The 24,698-nt window shown below is 39.7% G+C and overlaps 1 protein-coding gene across 1 annotated transcript in view; it reads left to right on the top strand.

Moving 5' to 3' along the window:
• Positions 1 to 24,698, top strand: part of LOC137265750 (1-phosphatidylinositol 4,5-bisphosphate phosphodiesterase epsilon-1-like) — a 307,271-nt gene that overhangs the window by 208,116 nt on the left and 74,457 nt on the right. Inside the window, exons 9-12 of the mRNA XM_067801199.1 lie at positions 18,617 to 19,018; positions 22,958 to 23,107; positions 23,390 to 23,675; positions 24,319 to 24,572. Of these exons, the coding sequence (XP_067657300.1) occupies positions 18,617 to 19,018; positions 22,958 to 23,107; positions 23,390 to 23,675; positions 24,319 to 24,572 (1,092 nt within the window). The remainder of the gene's footprint in view (positions 1 to 18,616; positions 19,019 to 22,957; positions 23,108 to 23,389; positions 23,676 to 24,318; positions 24,573 to 24,698) is intronic.

The raw sequence follows: 24,698 nt of genomic DNA, 5'->3' as shown, positions 1-24,698 counted from the left end.
CCAAAGACAGAAAAGAGACAGCGTTCGTTTCGAAAGTCTCGCAACAAGTGTTATGAAGACAAGCATAGGCTAAAACTTGAGATAAAGAAGTACAGGCCAGTGAAAGTAAGTATCTACAGCTGAGAGATTGATTACGAGTTATGATGTTATCATCATCATCATCATAATCATCATCATCATTATCCATGTGTCCATTTTATCAGAATTACTCTATATCCATATACGAAAAGTTTCATTTTTCTTATAGTATAGAAATGAAAGGTCAATATTTCATTTTCAAATCATCATTAAAGGCAGTATATACAGTAATAATCATAATAATATGATATACTATTATGGATTTATTATGCAACTGATGTATACGTATACACATTTAATGTGTTTTTATCCTGTGATATATCCTCCACCTATATTCCCACAGACAACTAGTCTAGTGCATACACAGTGCACAGTCACATCAGCCATGCATCATGTGAGCTGAATACCTACCCTGCACATGCATTGTATTTCCTGCTGACAGTTTAAATTCTGCAGTGGACCAAAACGCACGGGTCATTTGTGAGTGCAATCAAAATTATAATGCTCCGTTAAGGTGTGTCAGATACATCAACTCGCTTGATAATATGTCATTGTGCCTCAAAATGTCTGTTGTTCACAATCACCGGATTGTCTGCTACAGACATTATTTTATTTTCAGGTTCAGATCATATAGATGGATTATTAAAGATTGCATTGTCTATAACAGTAAACGAACAAACTGGGTCAAACAATCCCTTTTCAAAAAGAACAGATGACTGTAAGGTTACACGATTTTGGGAATCATTACCTCATTTTACCGAGATGAAGTTTTCCACACATAAAAAAAAGTATATAAATGTAACTTTTTGAAGAAAAAAAAATTTAAATGAGAACAAAAGTTCAATTTCAATTTTCTGTGTTAAGTTTCGTTTGCTGTATATATACTTTTGACATTGTACAAGACTAATTAAGCTGCAGTTATTACTTGCATTGTTATTGTCTGTGCAGTCAAGAATGTTTATTGTGTACAATCTCCTACACACAAATAAAGACAGACACACAGATTTAAACTGTCTGGTAGTCTGTGAAAAAAGGTCATGTTGATATTAATAAAATGAAATGTTAGGCTATGAAGTTCAAATGGTGATCGATCATCTTCATTTCAAAGCGGTAGATTGTGAGTCACATCAATAGAATAGCAACCCACTTGTGTTACCAACTCATTGGTTCTACAGACATTCCTTCAGTAGTGTTTTCCCCTTCATTGCTTCTGTGTTTAGATATATGTGACAGTAATGTGCACTGTCAATTGAGTCTTCACATGCAACTTGTTATTACAAAAATGTTTTGTTTTCCTGTTTTCTTCCCACAAAATTGTGAACTATGCATGATGTATGGGAGTCTGTCATCTATTTTAAAGTCGTTGAAAATTGCTTGCTGAGTTGCATCCTTTGATCATGTGTGAAACTAACATTAATGAATCTGAATCCCTGCTAATGATGTTGAACAGGTCGTCGGCTGAGGTACAACAGATGTATTCGCAGTACCTTTCTGTATATACAAGTGTACCATAAACAAAGTCAAGAGACAGTGATATTTATTCTCATTACCCCACACAGTTGACAAGTCATTGATATTCCACAACCCGAAACGAAACTTACGTGTAATTATTCCCATACAACTGATTAAAAGTGGTATTGTTGATTGCAAACTATTTGTCACTGTGTATGCTAGTTTTTATGCAATGCCATAAAATACACTTAATACAACAGTATGGCAGTTCTGATCAAGAAAACAACACACTATGGAATGTTCAAATCGCCCTAGAGTATGTTTCCATGTTGTGATTTGGCTAGGGCACATATCTGTATTCAGAAACTACCTGGGGTACACATCTGTGGTACCCGTGGCAACAATGATCCCCATCAGCACCAGTGATACTTGTTTTGTTATCATCATGTTCACACACACTCACAAAGTGGAACACATCTGGTACAAGGCTTTCTGATGTAGTAGACTACCAGATACCATGGTCAAGTAGAGAGACTGTTTCCTCACACAGTCCTTTCAGTATTGTATAAAAAGATGTCAAATGATGCTTTCTTTGCCTGATGCTCAGCACTTGCTCAAAGCTCTTTTTCAAATAACACTGATCAATTCTGGTTGTTTATTTTTAATTACACTGTTCAACGATCTCTTTTTTAAATATTACTGTGTAAAGCTCTTTTTTAAATGATACTGTTCAAAACTATTCTATACTCTCTATATTCTCTTTCAAATAATACAACAGAAAGGTCTCTCAAATAATACTGCTCAAACCATCTATAAATATTGTAATAATACCGGGACAGATGACCAACAACGTGCTTCTTGTTTAGATAACTTTTAATGACGGAACCATACACTACGCATGCGCGAACATCATTAACTCAAAGGGGCCCATTTAGGGATGCATCACACTATCCCCCCTTTTTTTTTTTGTAAGAGAAAGTCATTTCACAGGTTCAATTTCACTGGTGGCTTTGTGATTCGTTTCGGACGACCATCAGTTCTGTAGGTAGCTGTTGACAACTGATCAGTCATGGTTTTCTTTGGGAAAGTCAGTCGCTGTGACTGGACTTCCAACTCGCCTGTCGGATCCTCTGCATCTTCACTGCTGGATGACTCCATGGTCAAAGGATGTAGTTCCGGCTCTGTGGATGTCTCCTCCTTTTCGATGTTTGCATGCCTCTGTCTTGATGCTCTCTCTAAAACTCCAGGCACAGGAAGTCGCAGTGACTCCTGGTCTGAGTTCAATTCTGGGGTTGTCGGACACTGGTACTCCTCTACCACAGTATCCTCCAGTGTACCTTGGTCAGTAAGCTTTCTCCTGCATCGGGTCAGCCAGGTAGGAAGGGTCTCAGCCAAACAGGGCTTCAGTTTGTTGTGGTGAACAACCCGCGATTTCTTCTGGCAACGAACTTCGAACAAGACATCACCAAATCTCTTTGTGACAAGGCAGGGCCCAATCCACTGCGGTTGTAACTTAGGGGACTTCCCTTTCTTTCTAGCTGTGTCAATGATCATCACAACATCCCCAACGGCATATTGAGACTTGTTGACTCTTAAATCAAACAGGCGCTTTTGCCTCTTACAGGCTCTCTTGAGGTTTTTCCTAGTTTCGCTGTGCACAAGTTTCATTTTGGCTTGTAGTTCCTGTACATAGTCCGGCAGGTTAGTGAAATCTATTAAGTCGCCTGACTGGACATCAAAAGGGGTGCTCACCTCGCGGCCAAGCATGACTAAGTTCGGCGTCATGCGAGTAGAAGAATGTGGTGTGCTACGATATGCTGCCATCAGCAGAGGTAGGTAGGCATCCCAGTTTGTTTGACCCGTGTTCACAAAGCAGCGGATCATTTGTAGTACAGTCCTATTGAGTCTTTCTACTGCCCCATTTGAAGCCGGATAGTACGGAGTGGTCCTGGTCTTTGAAACTTGGAGCAGAGTGCAGGTTTCCCGAAACAGCTTGCTGTCAAAGTTTTTCCCTTGATCGGTATGTATTTCTCCCGGTGTCCCAAATCTACAAATGAACTCTTCCACAACTTTCTGTGCAGTTGTCTTTGCCTCTTGATCAGAAATCGCATAGGCTTCAGCCCACTTGGAGAATTGGTCAGTTAGAACCAGAATGTACTTGTTGCCACTTTCCGATTTTGGAAAAGGACCGAGAATGTCAATGTGGATTCTGTCCATGGGAGTGCCAGCCTGGTATGATTTCAGGGGGGCTCTTGCTGCCTTGCAACTTTTCTTCTGAGCACAGCAGGTTGCACATTTGAGAACATACTGTTCCACATCATCAGCCATATTGTGCCAATAGTATCGCAGCTTTAACCGTTCAAGCATTCTACTGCTTCCTGGGTGGCCTGCATAAAGGGCATCATGGTTCACACTAAGGACTCTCTTCTTCAGTGTTTCTGGCACAATCAGCCGCAGTGACCAATCATGTGCACTAGAACCTTCCCATTGGTAGTAAATGATATCATCGCGGAGCTTCAGCTGATTCCGGAATAGCCAATATCTGCGCAGTGCTGGACTCTCACTGAACATCATTTCTTGTGGCACCACTGTACCGGTGGTAAGCCAATGGTACACTTCCTGGAGATCTGGATCCTTCTTTTGTTCTTTCTTGATCTCCTCTACTGTGAGAGAATTGAACCCATCTGTCTTTTCTTCAGTGTCTTTAGATTCCCTTAGTTCGACATGTCTTATGGCCAAAGGGACTATGTCGTCTACATCTTCCTGAAATTTTTCCCATTCTGTGTGTCTCTTCTGGCAATGATTGCATCCGCCACATGGTAAATCTACCAGTTTAGTGCCAATATCGTAGCAGTTGCATGAACCCACTGATGTTTTTTGGCGTGACAGTGCATCTGCATTGGAATGGTTAGTGCCCTTTCTATGTTCTATTATGAACTGATATTGGCTCAATTCCTCTAGCCACCTGGCAAGTTGACCTTCTGGTGATTTGAATCGAAATAGCCAGGCCAAGCTTGCATGGTCAGTTCGCAACAAAAACTCACGTCCAAGGAGATAGTGGCGGAAATAGTGGATGAATGCTACCACCGCTAGTAATTCCCGTCTTGTTACACAGTATCGCCGCTGTGTTGTTCCAAGTGTCCTGCTGGCATAGGCTATCACCTTGCATTCATTTTCTTGTACCTGGGATAACACTGCACCTATCGCATCATTTGATGCATCTGTATCAAGGATGAAGGTGCCTTCTGACTTAGGGAATGCCAGGACTGGAGGGTTGGTCAGTTTTTCTCGAAGTTCTTCGAAAGCAGCTTGTGCTGTGCTATTCCAAATGAACTTGGTCCCTTTCTTTAGGAGATTATACAATGGCTGGGCAATGTTGGCATAACCTTTTATAAATTTCCTGTAATAGTTGGTTAGGCCCAAGAATGCAGAGAGCTCTTTCTCACGGGTAGGTTCCGGCCACGATCTGATAGTTTTGGTAAGCTCCGGGTTTGTTTCAACCCCTGAAGAGCTGATCACGTGTCCGAGGAACAACACTCTAGTTTGCATGAGGTGGCATTTTCTTGGCTTCAGCTTCAATCCAACCCTGTTCAATCTGGTAAGGACCTCATCCAGACGTTGAATGTGTTCTAAAACACTGCCACTGATGACAATGATGTCGTCCAAATATATCAACACATATTCCCATTGAATGCCTTGAAAAACTAGTTCCATTGCACGCTGAAAAGTGCTCGGAGCTGAACACAGACCAAAAGGCATGCGAGTGTATTGGTATAGGCCAAACTTTGTGATGAAGGCTGTTTTGTTCTTGTCTTCACTGGCAAGTTCTATTTGGTGATACCCACTTTGAAGATCCAAGGTGGAGAATAAGGTTGCTTGTCCAAGTGTGTCCAGGCACTCCTCGATTTTAGGCAGAGGGTACGCGTCCTTGACTGTCCTGTCATTCAGCTTCCTATAATCGATACACCACCTTACTCCTCCATCTTTTTTCCTCACAAGGACCACAGGGGATGCCCATTCTGACCTGGATGGTTCAACGACACCGGAGTCCAGCAGAAGCTGTAAGTGCGCTCGTTCTTCTTCTTGGAATCCAATTGGTGTCCTGCGTACAGGCTGGCGTATTGGAGTAGCTGACCCTGTTTCAATTGTGTGTTTAACCTCTGAAAAGGTTCCTAGATCCATGTCGTCCTTTGCAAAGACCTCGTGATGCTTCAAGAGGAGACTTCTGAATTGCTTCGCTTCGACTGTGGTCAGATCAGCTGATGCTTTCTGGAACAGGTCATCCAGATGCTGGGGCAGTTTTTGTTTGGGTGCTGATGTTTCCACTCTTCTTACTGTTCCACTGAGCTTGCTGCTTGATGAAATTTGTTCTGCTTCAGTTATCTTACCAAGCAGTGTTCCCTTCGATAATTTTACATCCTTCTCTGCTACATTTAGTACTCGCACTGGTATCACATTGTCCATATACACCAGACTTGACCCAGCATGGACATCATCTTGCAGATCACTCGGATCAAGAACACCTAGAGTTGATGGACTAGGATCTGTTATCCTTCCCAAAACAACTTTTTCGCATCTAGGTGGGATGATTTCATTTGCTACTAGCTTAACTCTTGCTGCTCGAAATTCTGTTCCTTCTCCCCGCGACTTCCCTTCAACTCTTGACCCATTTATCACCAAGTCTCCATCTCTGGTCAGAACTATCGCATTCAGGTGCCGAAGAAGATCCATTCCTATTAACATCGTGTCACTAATAGGTGCAATGCAAACCTGCCACTCCACCTCTTCAGATCCAAGCTTGATCAAAGTGGTCATACCTCCAATAGCGGTCATGCTCCTACCTGTTTGGGCATTTAAGAGTTGTACTTCTTCACTACCTGGCTGAAGACCGAGTTTCTTTGCAAATGATTGAGAAAGCACTGTACAATCAGCTCCAGTATCCACGACAGCTGAGCATATTTTCCCATTCACTGTGACATCAACTAGCATGGTACTCCCGTTGCCTGACAGCCTTTTGATTTTTGAAGGGCTTTCGACAGGACTATTGCTCCTAGACCTGCGGTAGTTTGGAGATGGTGACCAGCGCCTTCGTGCTGGACTAGGACTGGGTGACCTGCTTAAGTGGCAGTCTCGTTGGAAATGTCCAGACTGATTACATTTGTAGCACCTTAAGTCCTTTGACTTCTCTCTTTCAATCTGCTCATCGTGGATCTTTCCTTTTATAGCCAGTGTGAGGTCTGAAATGCTTTTCTCCATTCGTTTCATCACTTCCTCGAATTTATTCTCAGTTAAGGTAGTAACCGCTTTCTCCCCTGTGCTTGCGGTGTCCCAAGACACTCGTCTACTTTGTTTTCCCTCTGAGTCCCGTCCTACTGTGGCTTTATAATTGTGCTCAAGGGTTGTTACTAGTTCTAAAGCTTCCGAGACAGACTTTGGTTCTTTATTCATAACCTCAAATGCAATACGTGTGTTGCTAATTCCTTTTAGGAAGGCCTCTGCAGCCAATTCTTCTTGCATTGCTAATGGCACGGAGGGGAATGCTTTTGCAGCCAGACGCCTAACAGATTCTGCGAATTCATCAATTGTTTCATTCTTTTGTCGAAGTTCAGACAACTTCTTCCTTAAAGTTGAAGGTGGTTCATCCCTTCCAAATCTCCCTTTCAACTGTTCTTTCAGTTTATGGTAATCCTCCAAAACTTCTTCTGGTAAGGTATAGGCAAACTTTGCTGCAGACTTCCTTAGACAGCTATGGAGTCGATCCAGACGTTCGATATCTGACCACCCATTTCGACGGCTCATTCGCTCAAATGGTAAAATAAATCCTTCCCAATCATCGGTTCCATCAAAGCAAGCCATTTTCGGGCGTTGAGTATCCTGAAAGAAGGAACTATTGTTCCCATGTGAATTTCCCATGGATCTATCAAAAGTGTGTCTGTTATTTTGAAGAGTCCGTGCCTGCCTGCTAAAATCTTGCCTTCGCCGGTCTTCTCCGAATGGGCTTGAGTCCTCATAAGATGCCATCATGTTCTCACGTTCACTTTCAGGATCCCTATACGGTGTCGAAGTGAAACAATCTCTGTCGCGATCTCTGTCTCTCTGCGACTCCGAAACCAGCCTTTTGTTCATACTAAGTAGGTCGTTTATTTGCTGCCTCTGGTCATTAATCAGCCCAACTAATGTGGCAGTCTGTTGACCAAGCTCCAACATTCCTTGTAGGGATGCTTGTGCATCCTCTTGGTTCTTGGAATCTTTAATTTTATGAGTTCCCTCAGCTCCCCCTGGCTCTCCCATGTCCATGACTGTTACCGTAAGGCAAGTACTTCCTGAGGATCAGCAGCAATGGATAGGACAGAAGAACTTCTATCCCTGAATAAATCGTTCACAATGTCCAACTGTAGTTTGTGAAGCCACTTTCTTGACAAAAGTTCTCCTGGATGAATGCCGTCACGAAGAAGATTAAAATTGTAACGACTCTTTCCTGGTTTTGTTTTTAAGAGATCTGCATCAAATTTCAGTGTGGAGCGTCCTAGCTTCTTATTGAAATGTTCAATGTATATGTTTAGTTCATGAACTTGATGTTGAACTTCAAGGTCCAACTCGTGAAGATTTGCACTTTCTGGATGTTTCAGATGTGCACTTGCACAGTATGCAGAAAAGGAATACGTGGGAATTCCAATGACTTTAATTCTTCCGTCCAGGGCCAGTATGATGTCTCTAGCCTCCTTCAGTTTTCTACGAAAATTGTGCCATGTCTCTCTCTCTGAATTTCTTATTTGCAGTCGACCATGGAGTTTCTCAGTTATATCGCAGGTTCCTGTCCACCAATAAACATAAGGTTGTTTTTCAAAGGTGTCCACGATTTGCCTCAACTCTTGACGAAGACATCTAACCAGATCTGCAGTTGTCCCCCCTCTCACACATACAAATTGCAAATTTAAACACTTGAGTGGACCAGCAGTTTTCAAATACAGTCCTTTACTATCTGATACAAGAACTGGAATAAATGAAGAGGACGAATCCGGCACATTCAATGGGTGTCTTTCTATGAATTTCACTAACTCTCGCTCACTCATTCAGCTTGTCATGTGATTCGCAGTGAATCACACCTTAAACAACTCTTTACAGTTATTGAAGGATTCGCAGTGAATCCCAGTGTCCACTACGGTGGAACTTCTGAGGCACAGTAATTAAGTCAAAATCCAGCCTCCTCAGGTTTAAGAATGAAGGTGCAGAAACAAACACATCCAGTTGCAGAAGTGAAATTCTGTGACTAAAGTAGGTCAACTTTAACTAAAACAGCTAGATCGTGCCAACTATCACATAATAACATATTACATAAGCCTAGCTGATGGAATTACAAACAGAAACAACCTTACCAGCAAGTTTGGCACAATATGACAAGGCAACCTGTCAAATCAATGGGCAATAGCATGGATGTGCAGAAACAAACACGCCCGTCTGGCCGGATACTGTGATGACAGATGTTCAACAGCACAGACGCCTTGCCAGAAATTAATGATACTAAGCGAAAATCTGAGAAATCTGAATGAAAGGTTATGTGTCATGTAAGGTTTATGCAAAATCATCAGAAAATACACTCAAAAAACTAGACAAGGACACATGTTTCAATAGGCAACAACACAGAGAGTGGACAAAACGATCGGCTAGCAGACGACAAAACAGGACTAGGCCAGTTGATGCGCGAAGTTACGCGGGCTCAACAACCAGCAATACACAACGAAAAACTATATCTCTTCAATGCCAAAGCTTAGAAAAACTATGGGGCGAAGATTATAGCACATAAAATGTCAAACGATTTTTCAGTGGTAAGCTGAACCGCCCGGCAGCGAAATCTCGCGTAGATCGCACAGTAGTGCACCTACAAAGCAGAGGCAATATCGGCGAAACACTTCAAACCCTTTGAAAGTTAGCAAACCCGAATGTGAGTTTGCTAATTGGCGATGTTAATCTTCTTTTTACTTCTGACACCAGTGTAATAATACCGGGACAGATGACCAACAACGTGCTTCTTGTTTAGATAACTTTTAATGACGGAACCATACACTACGCATGCGCGAACATCATTAACTCAAAGGGGCCCATTTAGGGATGCATCACAATATATTTACTTTTCAAATATCTCCTTTTTAAATAATACTGCTAAAAGCTCTTGTATGAATAATACTGAAAAGTTTTTTTCAAGTTGTACTACTCAAAGGTCTAAACTGATGACAGTATATGCTTATGAATGTCAAAAGTGTGAGAAAGGGTTGTGTTGAAGTGACTACTAGACATATTGGCACAGTGACAGGTCAGATCAGTAATAGCTATAGGTACTGTATGCCATGAAACACAAAGCAATAAACACACTACCCTCTATGCACCAAGACTGTGTAGTGCCTTACATAGTGTTGTGGCTCCTGTGGAGTGCCAACACGGCTGTCTCTGAAGGAACAGATAGTGTTGTCAGATGGAAACACTTACAGCAGATGTTAATGTGCCTCATTCAGCCAAATTCCACCTTACATCACTGCAGTCAGGGGATAGGGTTGAATTGTGCTGTGGCCTTGTTTTCATGCTGATATCACCACTTCCTCCTTGAAAACTGCACCATGATATAATGGTATAACTTAGTAAGCACCATCACATGCTTGTCTGTCTGTCTGTCTGCCTGTCTGTCTGTGTCTTGACTGTCTCTCTCTGTCAGTCCGTCTCTGTGACTGTCTGTCCATCTTTATGATTTGTTTGTCTGTCTCCCTGACTGTCAGTCTGACTGTCCCTCTGTCACTCTGTCAGTATGTTTGTCTCTATGTCTTTGTCTGTCTTTCTGTCTGTCTCTAAATAGGTATTGATTCATTTTAAACGCACGCGCTCGCCCGCATGCAGGAGCACACACACACACACACACACACACACACACACACACACACACACACACACACACACACACACACACACACACACACACACACACACACACACATAGATTAGATGCAAGCATACAATTACACCCTCTCTCACTGTGAACCAGGACTACCTTCAAATACTGTTTTCATAAAACAACAAAGCTGTTATCAAGACAAAAAGTCATCAATACATTGTCACTTCAAACTGAGGGATTTACTAGACAAAAAGATTACGCCTGTACAAAATATGAATACGCACAAATGGTTTACACTGTGGGTTCCCTGTTTGAATAAAAGTTCGAAATTCACAATAGGTCTCAGAGTGTCAATGGCTGAGCCCTTCAATCTAACATTGAAATTCCTGTCTATATGTGACCTAAAGGTTTTTAACATCAGTAAAATACTTGAAATGAGTGAAGCATATCACAATTGACCAGACACCCTTATGTTAATACCTTTGAGATCCCTCAGGGACACTAGGATTATAAACTACCTGGGGACATATTCAGCTCCTGACTCCTGTAACTGACCCACAAACCCCATACCATTGTAACTATGCGATTACAGTGTGTGAAATGTGATGTATCTTTCCATTAAATTGCTGTTTCGCTAGTTTCACCTTAAACCCTTCATCACCTGCCAAACAGATGGAGGGCTGGCCATATGCTCAGATGACGGAACAGTTGATGATGGTGTATGATAGTCTCCATGTTTAATGCTTCATGCAAGATATATAGTGGCTGTTTGAATATGTTTGATGAGGATGGTGGGTGAGTGAGTGAGTGAGTTTCAGTATTTCTCCACTTTTAGCTATATTCCAATAATATCATCACGGTGGACTCTCTGGGTGACCAGACATGGGCTTCACACATTGTACCCATATGATGATGATGATGATGATGATGATGATGATGATGATGATGATGATGATGATGATGATGAAGAAGAAGATGATGATACTTCTAGTACTACTCTAATGATAATGATAACAATAGAAATAACATTAAGAATAAAAACTTGTTGAAATTTCAAAACAATATTAAATTTATTTGCAAACTTCCATTGGTAAGTGTTAAACTCAGCCCAGATGTGTGTCATGGCCACCATGTAACAGTGCTTTGAAGGTCAGGGGCAATGTCGGTTGTCTCAGGAATCAGGTCACTCCCTGTGTTCACTTCAATGTAATTCTCTCAGTCTTGTGAGAAAACACTGGAATAACCTTCATCCTGTTTGAGCTGTGATAAAAAAATCATTTACCTGAATGTGCTGATTTGAGTTTGAACATTCCTGGGGCATTGATTTGTTTTTTGTGTGTCAGTTTCATCTCTCAGGGACAAGGGGGGCAGAGAAACACTTGTTTTTTTGAGAATACAGGTAAATTCAGGTAAAAAATATACTGAAGTTGTATAAAGCAGTAGGCTGGTTTAATCTGCAGCTGATGTTGTACTAGGAGCAGTATTTCAAGGACAGTGGGGTGATCGAGTTAAGCTTAGTACCTAAAATGTCCAGTCGTCATGATGATTCCTCACATGGGTAGAATGTGGGAATCAGATTTCTGGTGTTCCTTGCAGTCATATTAATTGAATATTGCTAAAAGCAGTGTAAAACCAAACTCACTCACTTTATGATAACTCTGTCATAATCATGATAATAGAAGGCTTAAGTAACACTTTTATTGTTCATAATTAGCAGATTTTGACTAACATGGTACTTAAACTGTATATCAATCTAGAGACATTTAGAAATTAGTAAACTCTTGCATTAAATGTTAATGCACTAAATTCAGTAAAATGTTAAGAGTTACTGTCAGGTAAGTATCTATTTACCTGTCTGATCTGTCCAAGACAGAGGGTAGGAATAGATTGATGATAGATTCCTCATGAAAGTAGGGATAGATTGATGATATTTAGCAAAATGTCATATACGACTTCTCCTGTTCAGCCAGACATCGAGTGCCAATGTAGGGACATGTCTAAGTCATGAGATTTGATTTAGTCTGAGAAGAGATTAAGCCTCATCAATGTGAGATTATCCAACGAATGAGAGTGTGAGTATGGTTTTGCAGTTACCCAATGAATGAGAGAGAAAATATGATTTTTACAGTTATCCAATGAATGAGAGAGTATGGTTTTGCTTTTATCCAATGAATGAGAGAGTATGGTTTTACTGTTATCCAATGAATGAGAGAGTATGGTTTTACTGTTATCCAACAAATGAGAGAGTGAGTATGGATTTATGGTTTATAGAAAGGATCTTGAGATCACTTTCAGCAATATTCCAGCAATACCATGCTGGGGGACACCAGAATTGTGTTGTACCCATGTTGGGAATCAAACCCATTTTAGTCTTCATCATCATTAGCAAATGCATTTAAACCACTGGGCTACCCTGCCTATTATCTAAACGTATTATCACCAATAGGAAGCTCAGCCTCAGTGGCCATGTTGAGGAGCTGTGGAGTAGCCTAGTGGTCATTGTGTTTGCCTGTCACACTGAAGACCTGAGTTCAATTCCCCATGTTTGTACAATATCTGTTGCCCATTTCTGGTGTCCCCACCTGTGATATTGCTGGAATATTGCTAAAAGCACTATGAAGGAGCTGCAGATCAGATGGTACCAATAGCTCACTACTATTGAAATCCACAAACTGATTTGTCTAGTTCCAGTTCGGAAAACAGAACACAATGGATGACAGCAGGAAAATATTTATATAGTTTTCTTCACATTGTTGGATAATATTTTTACAATTCTTTTATTAAAAAGTTTGGCAACATTAAAAACTGACCTAGTTTGGAAGCCATGGTTTGTACACTGACTGCCTTGTTACACATTCTTGTTGGATTAATCCGCGGCATGTTGTAGCACTCACCCTCCATGCCTTGTTGTGTTTATATTTGTACAAGTCTTATCTAAACAGGAACTCAACACTAGGTTGGCGGGAGGTTGTTGTGTTTTGTCAAGTGTAATCTCTGCTGTGTTTACGTGCTATTGTTGTCAGATCTCTCTAAGTCTACATGAGAATTTTGTTTTTGATCTAGGTCTACCTGAGATTGTTGTTAGATCTCTCTGAGTCTACCTGAGATTGTCACTGAATTTCTCTAAGTCTACATGAGATTGTCGTTATCCTATTACATCACTCTAAGTCTAGCTGAGATTGTTGTTAGATCTCTCTAAGTCTGATTGAGATTGATGTTAGATCTCTCTAAGTCTACCTGAGATTGTTGTTACATCTCCCTAAATCTACCTGAGATTGTTGTTAGATCTCTCTAAGTCTGATTGAGATTGATGTTAAATCTCTCTAAGTCTACCTGAGATTGTTGTTAGATCTCTCTAAGTCTACCTCAGATTGATGTTAGATCTCTCTAAGTCTACCTGAGATTGTCGTCAGATCTAAGTCTACCTGAGATTGACATTAGATCTAAGTTTACCTGAGACTGTCATTAGACCACTATGTCCACCTGTGATTGTCATTAGATCTCTCTGACTCTGCCTGTGATTGTTGTTAGATCTCTCTAAGTCTAACTGAGGTTTTTCACTGTTAGATCTCTCTAAGTCTACCTGAGATTGTTGTTACATCTCTCTAAGTCTGATTGAGATTGTAAGATCTCTCTAAGTCTGCTGAGATTTATCACTGTTAGATCTCTCTAAGTCTACCTGAGATTGTTGTTATATCTACTTTGTCTGTTTGAGACTAGATGTCTGCACCATTGAGGAAGAATTAAGTTCATCAGCTGAATCACGAAAGCTTTAATATACAACACAATTAATCAAATAGTCAGAAATCAAGATTTAGTTATTTTATGAATGCTTCTATCAGTTATAATGTTAACATTAAACCAGACTGACATCAGTATTAATGATCAACCTATAATTGCACATCAGTCGACATGAAAATACCTGGCTTTCATCTGTTTTACTTGAGATACATCAGCTCCTAATATGATTCATCTACTTAAAGCATTTCATTTCGCTCGGCATATTGTTTCCCCTATTTATAGACAGTAACAGCCTCCCTGTCATAATGGACGATGACTAGGGTCTACAACATGTAATTGAAAGCTTTCCAATGATGGTGAGAATCCAAGTGGCGCCATGAGATGAGGGTGAACTTTATGACTCGCTTCAGGAATTACTTCCAATATTTCACATATTAAACCATATTGATCTGCCATCTGGATAGAAGCTGTAGTTGCTGTAATGATGATACAGAACTTACACCTACATTGCTGATTGATTTTTAGTAAATTTATCTCAGTAGATCGATACAAGAGCAGGTTTGATCAACTCGGTGGTGGGCATGGATGTTTGGTAATGAAGTTATTCTTCTATACATGGCATCAACAGCAGTTTGCCATGAAATCTGGGCCCAATAATTATATTAGAAACGCGAGAGTGACAGCAATGGCACCTTGCACACGTCCGCTGGTTGTCCTGTTTCTGTGTATTAGTGCCCAGGAAACATGCTGATCAGTTGCATGTAAAATGCTGTTGGATTCTTAACCAGAAAGTTGGAAAACACGGTTTGGAGAAACTTTTAAGGTAATTTTAAGAGATGGTATTGTTTGTGAGTTTTGAGTTCTTTTTCTGTTTTGGGAGCACAAGCGGTCCAACTTGATATGTAGAGCTGACTCCCTTAAATGTACCAGGGTAGCTACTCATGGTGGGGTTTCAGTCCCAAATTTGCTGCTATTATGAAACTTGTTTTGGGGATTCATGAGTGGTGAAGACCTATTGACTTGAATCATTTTTAGGTGTTTTGTAGATTGAATTCTCCCTCTCTCTGTTAAGTACAGAATAAGATACAACTACAATGTAACTGGATTCAATGGCATTATGATATATGATTATCATGCAGTGATCTGCACTTCTCAGTCTAATAAAAATAATGATAATCTAATATAATAACCATGTTCTATAGTGCACAGTTTCCAAACACCAAGTGATTGCTTGTGGTACTTTATCAGAATCTGTTTCTTATTAATAAGCTGCCTTAGGTGCTAAAAGGTTATAGTCACATGACTCTATCCAACCAGGCACCCATTTTCTGCTGGGTGAAAAGAGGCAATTTTGAACAAATTCACTTCCCAAAGGGGAGACCACATTATCACATGTATTCGTATAGAAGTTATGAACACTAAACTTTGTTAAAACCAGATATAAGAAATATAAATTTCATCTTGTTCGTTATCAAGGTTCCCATGCTTTACACACAGTCTACTGGATAAGGTGAATAATTCTGAATCCAGCATTAAACAGCAAACAATTAAAAACTGAAATAATTATTATACTATTGTGTCACTGGAATATTGTCATTCCTTGGTGTATAGCTATGTTACACAACCTGGGAATACTTTACTCAGTCTTTCTTTGAGTTCAGAGAAATATGCTATTTCCCTAACAGCATGTCTCTACTGAAACTAATTGCAGTGAGTGACGCCACATGGAGACATGGATGTTTTTAGTTCCTCATAGAAATATCACAAAGGGAGTGTAATTTCCCCTGAAGAACATGTTTTGTGAAACAGTCCTGTAAGTTAATCACTCTGATTGATTTAAACGCTGTCCTTTAGATGAAGTCAGTTTTGGATTGAAATAAAACACTGATCTCATCTCAGCATGTATAGCTTTACAGCCCACAAAGGGCATCTTCATCTGTTTATCATGTGTGTGTTGGAGAAGTGGCAGAACTAGATGCATTTTAACAATGTTAAGAACTGTTATATTATATTTTGATACACAGGAGAATATCTTGTCAGTGATTATTTCACAGAGTGAATGGTTAATTTGGTCTACAATTTGCTCACGATATGAATACAAGGTATATTTGTGACACATTTGCTACAGCTGAATTATAAATTCATTTAACTCCATGGCTTTTTATGCTATTTTCTTCTTTAGGGAAGATGTTTTGGAAGCTTATGGTTGCAGAAACTAGACATAACTGTCTTTGTGAGTAGACTGGTCCCAATGGATCTTTTGTTGGATCTAATACTGTTTTACAGATCCACATCAATGTGGTATTTGACATAAATTGTCTTGATTTCATTTGCAGCATTTCATACAGCAATACTACTTCAATGAGGACTTGCTGTTGTTTAGAAAAGTAAGGGTTCATAAACATAGGGTCTTCATCAACTCACGCTTGTTATTAGAGGCAACCAGCAGAAATGGAAGTAACCCTGCTCTCAGGCAGTACTGAGTGCTAAGCCCAGGGATGTACAGTAATTCTATCCATCCAGAAAACAAGTCTAGATAAGCAGCCAGTACAAGGACACCAGTCTGTAATTGATATTTTTTAGAAATTATCATTTGAACTGATAATTATTACCCTAGAGACTAGTGCCACTCTATGTAGGATGGTCAGTTTTGCTGATGTGTTGATGCATCTCACATTTGATCAAACATCATTGCACTTGATATCAATCATAGGATCGTTTGGTTCAAATGTGGGTTATTTTGGAATATGGCTGACAATAAACAACAAAGAGAAAGTTGTCTTTCTACAGCTCTTTCTACAGAGTCAGCTTCAAGGTCAGGAAGGGCACAAGTTAAGCTGCCTGTTGATATGAAGGGCTTCTACAGTCCATTATCTAGCTTGTATTGGGCTTTGATGGGTGCTGGTGAATAGTGGTAATTTTAGAAGGATTTGATTCCAGTACAAACAGCCAGAATAAGATAGGAATAATTTGTCTCCATGCAGAATATCTCACCAGTTACTTGTCGCTTGATATCAGCATATCAGTATAAGGTGATAAGACATTTAAGCTCAGTGATTTTTATCATTCAAATATCATAAAAATATTTCATCTCTTTTTTTTGTTTTCAATGCTAATAACCTCATGTTATGTTAGTAACATTTAGGCCTAAGCAACCTCTGAGAAAGGGAAATTTAAATAATGATAACATTGTGATGTCATGATAATGAATAATTTAATTTAATTTAATTTAATTTAATTTAATTTAATTTAATAATTGTGATGATGTGATGTTTCTGTATAGGTTCTTCACTCATTTTCAAGCATATGGGGAAATGATGGGGTACATCAGTATATATACAAGAAACGAGAACAGCAACAAATGTAGGAATGTGTTCTCTTTTCTTGTATAAATATTGGTGTACCTTATCATTCCCCCATATGCTTGAAAACGGGTTAAGAACCTATACTACAACGACACAATTGTTAAAATTGTCAAAGTTGATCATCCATAAAGTTGTGTCATCTCTATACCAGCAACTTCTAGAATGCCACTTAAACAAGCCAATGAATGATTTCACAATCTCACTGCATTAATGTTATCTCACCCATGCAAGAACTGTGGAAGCAAGTTTCAGATGATAAATGATACTTTTCAAACACACGTGTGGCAGACGGTAAGAGAAGCAATCAGACGTCTGCAGGTTAATGACTACTAAGTTGCTAAGATAAGGAGGAAGGCAGACACTATTAACCAAGGGAGACAACCTCCTTTTCTCAGCAAACAGCAAAATAGAATACTGATTTATTTGCCATGTGTATGTATTAATGGAATTAAGTCTACTGATGAAACATCAACATGATTTGCATTCAAAAGATGATGTAGCAGGGCGTGGAGTCATCCCACAGCTGACATCCTTACCTTGTCAGCTTTCTGATGGGTTCAACCTCTTTGATCATCCGGAAATAGTATCCAGGTTTCGATCAGATGGACCATGGTTCAAATTACAGCATGGAAATTTTATGGCTGCTACACTGACATAAGAAATAGCAACTTCTGTTCATATTTTTAACATCACTCTTTTTATAAATTTGTACTGAATGGCATTGTGCAGTATTGTATTGTACTGTATTCTGTTGTATCATGGAATTAGTGATTGTAGTGTAACAGTTGCCAGGCCAGTTGTCTTTAGAAACTATCCTGATGAAACTATTCAGGCCTTCATTTAAAACAAAACTACAGCTTCTTGTGACAAGTATATTCATATATCAACACATATATTTACTGCATGACCTAAAAATCCATTTAAGTTTAAAAGTAGTGGCCCCACATGAAATCTACTTGCCACAGACTTAAAGGCAAGCATTTGTTTATATGTGTTGATTGCCTTGGAAATCCATTTGTTTCCAAAGGTGTCATGCAAGAGTCAGCACTTTCCTTTGATATGACAGTTGTACAGATGGTTGACATGTATTATGTTTCAGCTGCAACAGCTGGTTGTGAGCGGAGATTTGCCATGTGCCAAGGAAGAAGCTGCAACTCTTGCCGGGATACAGCTGCATATTGAGGAGGCGTGGCCAGAAGAGGGACAGTTGACAAATCACACACACAGCTGGGATCACGTGTCACCAATCGACAAAATCTCCAACCATGAGAGACTTTTCAGAGTCCCAAATGCTTCACAGCAGGAAAATTTAAAACGGAGAAAAGAACTGATTCGTTCAAATCAAGCTCAGCGTATCACAAGTACACGCAGGAAAGGCAAGCTTGTGCGGAGTTTAATGTGTACGAGTGACAATGAAATAGAAGGTTGCGAACAGATCGATCTCTCCAACTTCCTTCCTCCACACTATACAACATCCAAGAAGGTTCGAGAACTTATCAAGGTAAGCAGTGATATACTTGTGTCCCTGAGAGAATGTGCTGTTACTGCAATTAGCAGTGGTCTTTATAAGGATCTAATGTTACTTTGGAATATTCATGGTAGATTTGTTTTGTTGGCTTGTTTTTTAATGCTGCACTCAGCAATATTCCAGCTGTATGGCAGCATAATTGAGCCTGGACCAGATAATTGAGTGATTATCAGCATGAGCATCAATCCACACAACTGGAATACAATATTAATGACATGTGTCAACCACGTTACTGAGTCTGACCACCTGATCCTGTTAGTCACCTCTTATAAGCATGGGTTGCTGCAAATCAATTTTAACCTTGGTCTTTACAGCTGTCATAGGTAGAGATGATGAGATAGCATGAAATACTTTTCCCTTGACCTGCCAAGCATTTGGTGAATAATTTCTCTGTAAATACCTAGTGCATTCAAGAATGAAGTATGAGGTAATATTTTGACCTGATTACCTGGGGGTGACAAGCATGAGATACTAGAAACTGCTGTGACCCAGGGGAGACAAGCATGGAGAGTACTTTGACCTTGAATACTGTACACGGGGTGCTGTCGAATACTCAAACCTGGAATATAAAAGGGGAGTGCAGTATAAATAACATTTTGTCCTGGAGCTCTTAAGAGAGACAATGACAGGATACTGGTCAATGCTAAAATTACTCTAAATCCTTTTGTGGTGGCAGTGATAAGAGTACATTTTCAATGCCTCAATCTGACCTGTAAAACACCACCAGGTTACTGGAGGATCACATGGCATGCAGATTGTTATCATGTATTAAAATCCAAACTTCTCAATCGGCCTGTGAGCTGTTTCCTTTCACTCTTCAATGTACGATATCACTTGACAATTGTATAAAGTTACTCACACATAATTAATGCATTGGGGAACTTGACAGCACATGTGAATTGCCTAGAGCGTGTATATTCAAATATCAGTAACGTTTATAGTCCTGTTTTCCCAACACAGCTCTCAGTAATATTCAAGATGTATTACATCAGACTGTATATAGCTGAAGCTAGCCAGGGCAATCCAGTTTTCTTATTTTCCAGGATATAAACATGGAAGTGTATTGTCACATCAAACACTCAGAAAGAGCCTATTTACATTTGAATGAGAGCAATAAAATCTACATGGGAATATAATTTCATAGCTTATTTGCATTTTAATGACGGAAATAAAATTCACAGGGATATGATTTTAAAATGTAATAGATCAAAAAACCATTTTCTTATGTCCCTCAGTGAGATTTCTTTAACAGTATCTCATGTTTGTGTGAATAATGTGGATTGGTTGACTGCAGATAGTAAAATGATGGTGCTTGTTCTACTGAGAAGTGGATCACAGCTTCTTTTAGGTTAACCATCAGCTACAGGATAGTGTGTCAATGAAGATCCGGATTACAACTGATCTTCAGCCTCCCATGCTGACTTACAGGACTGGGTGGCCAGACGCACTGGATTGGCAGATCCAGATGCAATTATTCGCAAACTGCAGCCAATAAAATAACTAAGCAGGCAATCGAGTAAATCATTTAATGTTTTGCATCACCTTGGCATTATTTCAGTCATATTGGATCCATTTCAAAGTTAAGCAAGCAGTTGAGGCAAGATCATTTACATATCACAGTTCAACAGACAAATCATAGAGGAAGTATCTTTAGTTTCAGTAATTTTGTATTAGAGTCAACTGATGATTTCAATAATTACCCCCACAATAGTTTCAAAAGACTCTTAGTGAAGAAACATTTTAAATGTCGCCTACCCAAAGGTTTTCAAAATGATACTGTATACCAAGAAGTGAAACAGAAGAATTAAGGAAGCCGTGCTGTGCACAGAGCAGTACTGAAGCTGTTGGTCGCTCACAGTAGGCAGCATTTAAATACATATGTGTGTGTGTTGTGTGAGCGTAAAATCAGGTTCAGTGTATCAGGTTATGACAAATGATACTCAAGTCACACAATTGCTCATATTCTACTGGAGGAATGTTTATAAACATCCTTAAAATCTGATAGCAAAATATTTCCAAGACAATTAGTTCTATTCGTAGGTTGTCAAGCAGGAAATAAGCCCTTGACCATTTCCTATACAACACTCAGAAGGTATTTTTTATGTAATTGTTGATTTCCTCAATGAAATTTACTGTAGTTTCTCCAGCAATGTTCGCGGGTACTAGTTTGTTTTAATGGATCATTCAGTAATCGTCTTATGTTTTTATGAAGAAAGTATTCTTACTGCTGAGTGCAAGCGTGTGCCGTGCAAGTAGATGCAATATTCTTGATGTGTGGTGAAACGGTGAGTGATTTTTTGTGGATTTATGCTGATGTCAGCATTTTCATTGCAACCAACACTGCCCATGAAATCATTTCTCTTTGTTGGAAGGGACGCAACTCAGAGGATGATAGAGGGAGCAGTGAATCTCTGTTCTTTAGCTTTTGTTGAATATTAGGAAGCTTGGGGATACTGTGGATCTTTACTGTCACAGAATCTCCATGCAGAAAAAAGCATGCAGTAGTGTGGATTCATCCTGTGACAGAATCTACATGTAGAGACAGGCATGGGGTATTGTGAATCCATTCTGTGACAGAATCTCCATGTAGAGGCAACCATGGGGAATTGTGGATACTTTCAGTGACAGAATCGTCATCTAGAGACAGGCATGCGGTAGTGTGAATCCATTCTGTAACAGAATCTCCATGTGGAGACAAGCATGGGGAATTGTGGATTCATTCAGTGACAGAATCGTCATCTACAGACAGGCATGGGGTATTGTGGATCCATTCTGTAACAGAATCTCCGTGTGGAGACAAGCATATGATAGTGTGGATTCATTCTGTAACAGAATTTCCATGTGGAGACAAGCATATGATAGTGTGGATCCATTCTGTAACAGAATCGCCATGTGGAGACAAGCATGGGTTAGTGTGGATCCATTCTGTGACACAGTCTCCATGTGGAGACAATCATATGATAGTGTGGATCCATTGTGTAAGAGCATCTGCATGTAGAGACAAGCGTGTGATAGTGTGGATCCATTCTGTAACAGAATTTGCATGTGGAGATGAGCATGGGGTATTGTGGATCCATTCTGTGACTCAATCGCCATGTGGAGACAAGCATGAGTTAGTGTGGATTCATTCTGTAACAGAATCTCCATGTGGAGACAAGCATGGGTTAGTGTGGATCTATTCTGTAAAAGAATCTGTATGAGGAGATGAGCATAAGTTAGTGTGGATCCATTCTGTAAGAGAATCTCCATGTGGAGACAAGCACGAGTTAGTGTGGATTCATTCTGTAACAGAATCTCCATGTGGAGACAAGCATAGGTTGGTGTGGATCCATTCTGTAACAGAATCTCCATGTAGAGACAACAAGCATGTGATAGTGTGGATCCATTCTGTAACAGAATCTCCATGTGGAAACTAACATTGGGCTGTGTGGATCCATTCTGTGACAGAATCTCCATGTAGAGACAAGCATATGATAGTGAGGATCCATTCTGTAACAGAATTTCCATGTGGAGACAAGCATGGGGTATTGTGGATCCATTTTGTGACACAACTGCCATGTAGAGACAAGTATATGATAGTGTGGATCCATTGTGTAACAGAATCTCTATGAGGAGATGAGCATGGGTTTGTGTGGATCCATTCTGTAACAGAATCTCCATGTGGAGACAAACATGGGTATTGTGGATCCGTTCTGTTAACAGAATCTTTCATCATGATGAGATCATCATCATCGTCATCATCGTCATCATCGCCTCATGATGCTGCAGGCTACCTGCACATAGACTGTTTACGGATTCCCCCACAGCAGTAAAGACCTTTTCTTCTACACAAAGCCTTAATATGTCTTTCACTCATGTTTGCTCTTCCTGCATAACTTCCGCAATTACCAGTATTTATTCCATGTATTTCAGGAAAAGAATAAGAAGCTGTGGCATACTCCGTACTATGAGAATGAACTAAAGCTGAAGCAGCTGTACATAAAGATTTGTAAGAAGCTGCCAAGTTATGGATGCAAAATCTTTCAGGTGAAGGAAATACTCAGAGGAAACACACAAAAAAAGGTAAATCTAGATGTAATACACATCAACGTAGATAACTCTTCAGATAAACACTGTCTCCCAGAATAAGTTTGTCTGATCGCTATTAGTTCTCTTTATGCATTCAATTTTTCAAAGAAACTCCTCACAAAGATATAATCTGAATGCATGAATGGGCAAATGCTGTAATCATTGCAAAGAAGGACTTAAAAATAATCCACTTTCATTTTCATTGGAATGTGTATAATTATCCCTTGAGTCAAGATGGCACCTTGGCGTTGGTGACATTCAATCATTGTGTTGCAGATACCCAGGTTATTAGGCATTGCCAGTGAGAAGATAGTGTTACTGGACAATAAAACCAAACTCCTTGCTAAATCACAAAACATTCGGAACTTGGAGGATTGGCTGTCTGGTACAGGGAAAGCCCATGATGGACTGGTCTTGGAGTTCCGTGGGTCAAAACCATGGGCACTTGTGATGCCCACATTAGACAATCTTAAGTCAGTTACAGCAGCCATTTGGCAGGCACTAGATATGGATGGACGATTCCTTAATAATGGCACACTCAGGAGAGATAGTTTCGAGTTCGGTAAGATTATATACATGTATTTTCAAATGAGGATTGTTTGAGCAAGAAATTTTGTTTACACATGGTGTGTGATTTTAATGAGCCACATGTCAAATTCAAAGTGATCTTTTTTGGTCTGCAATAAATAAACACTTAGATAAATGTTGTCTGGAATTATGACAATAAATTCTAGGTTATGTTTGAAATCCAACTTGAAGCAGTGTCTGTGTATGGTTTAAATATGAAATGGCATATGGGTCTAAGTTTCATATTACACTGCATAATTAAGAATAGATCGGTTGATAAATTTCAATACATATATTTTTCTTTAGGTTCATGTGCCCATGGTTTGTACACATGGGGAAACTAATGAAGTTTGTTGAAACTAATGAAGTTTGTTGTTCAAAATAACGATGACCCAGCGTTATTATGAAAGATTTATAGGAAGGGACAACAATATTGATTTTGGAGTAATATGTCAGGTGTCAAACTATTTACATCTGTTGTTTTTTCAAACCGACATTGATTACCTGTCATTTTCTGTTCATTCTGAAACTAAGATACACACTCTCCAACATTCTCACTGATGCCATGATGACTCTCTAACAATATTCTTCACAGTATACGTCGGTATTCAAATATATATTCTTTTCTTTTCTGCCAGACTTCCACCGGAGACAGCTCACGATGCAGACAGAGATGAGAAGTGGGACACAATACACCACCGAGCTGGAACAGCTTCAGAAGATGCTCCATTTCCCAGAGGAGGTCGCCATGATGCTGACAGACTCCGAACACAGCCTCTTCACCAGCATTCCTTCCGCACAGTATGTGCGACAGGTCACAATTGACCTCTCAAGGTCACCCACTCACAGGAAGCACCCATGTGTCGAAGATCTTATACAGAGGTTCAATGAGGTATACAGAACATTTTCATTAGTGTAATGCTTGTCTTGAAACATTGTATGCCTGTGCACAAACAGCTATTGTGTAGTATAAAATTGATCATCTCAGTACACATCAAAAACCACTCTCAGAGTGAGA

Source organism: Haliotis asinina, chromosome 15, assembly GCF_037392515.1.
Source record: "Haliotis asinina isolate JCU_RB_2024 chromosome 15, JCU_Hal_asi_v2, whole genome shotgun sequence".
NCBI classification, from domain to species: domain Eukaryota; kingdom Metazoa; phylum Mollusca; class Gastropoda; order Lepetellida; family Haliotidae; genus Haliotis; species Haliotis asinina.
Note: the sequence above shows the minus strand (reverse complement) of the source record. Positions and strands in the feature narration are given on the sequence as shown.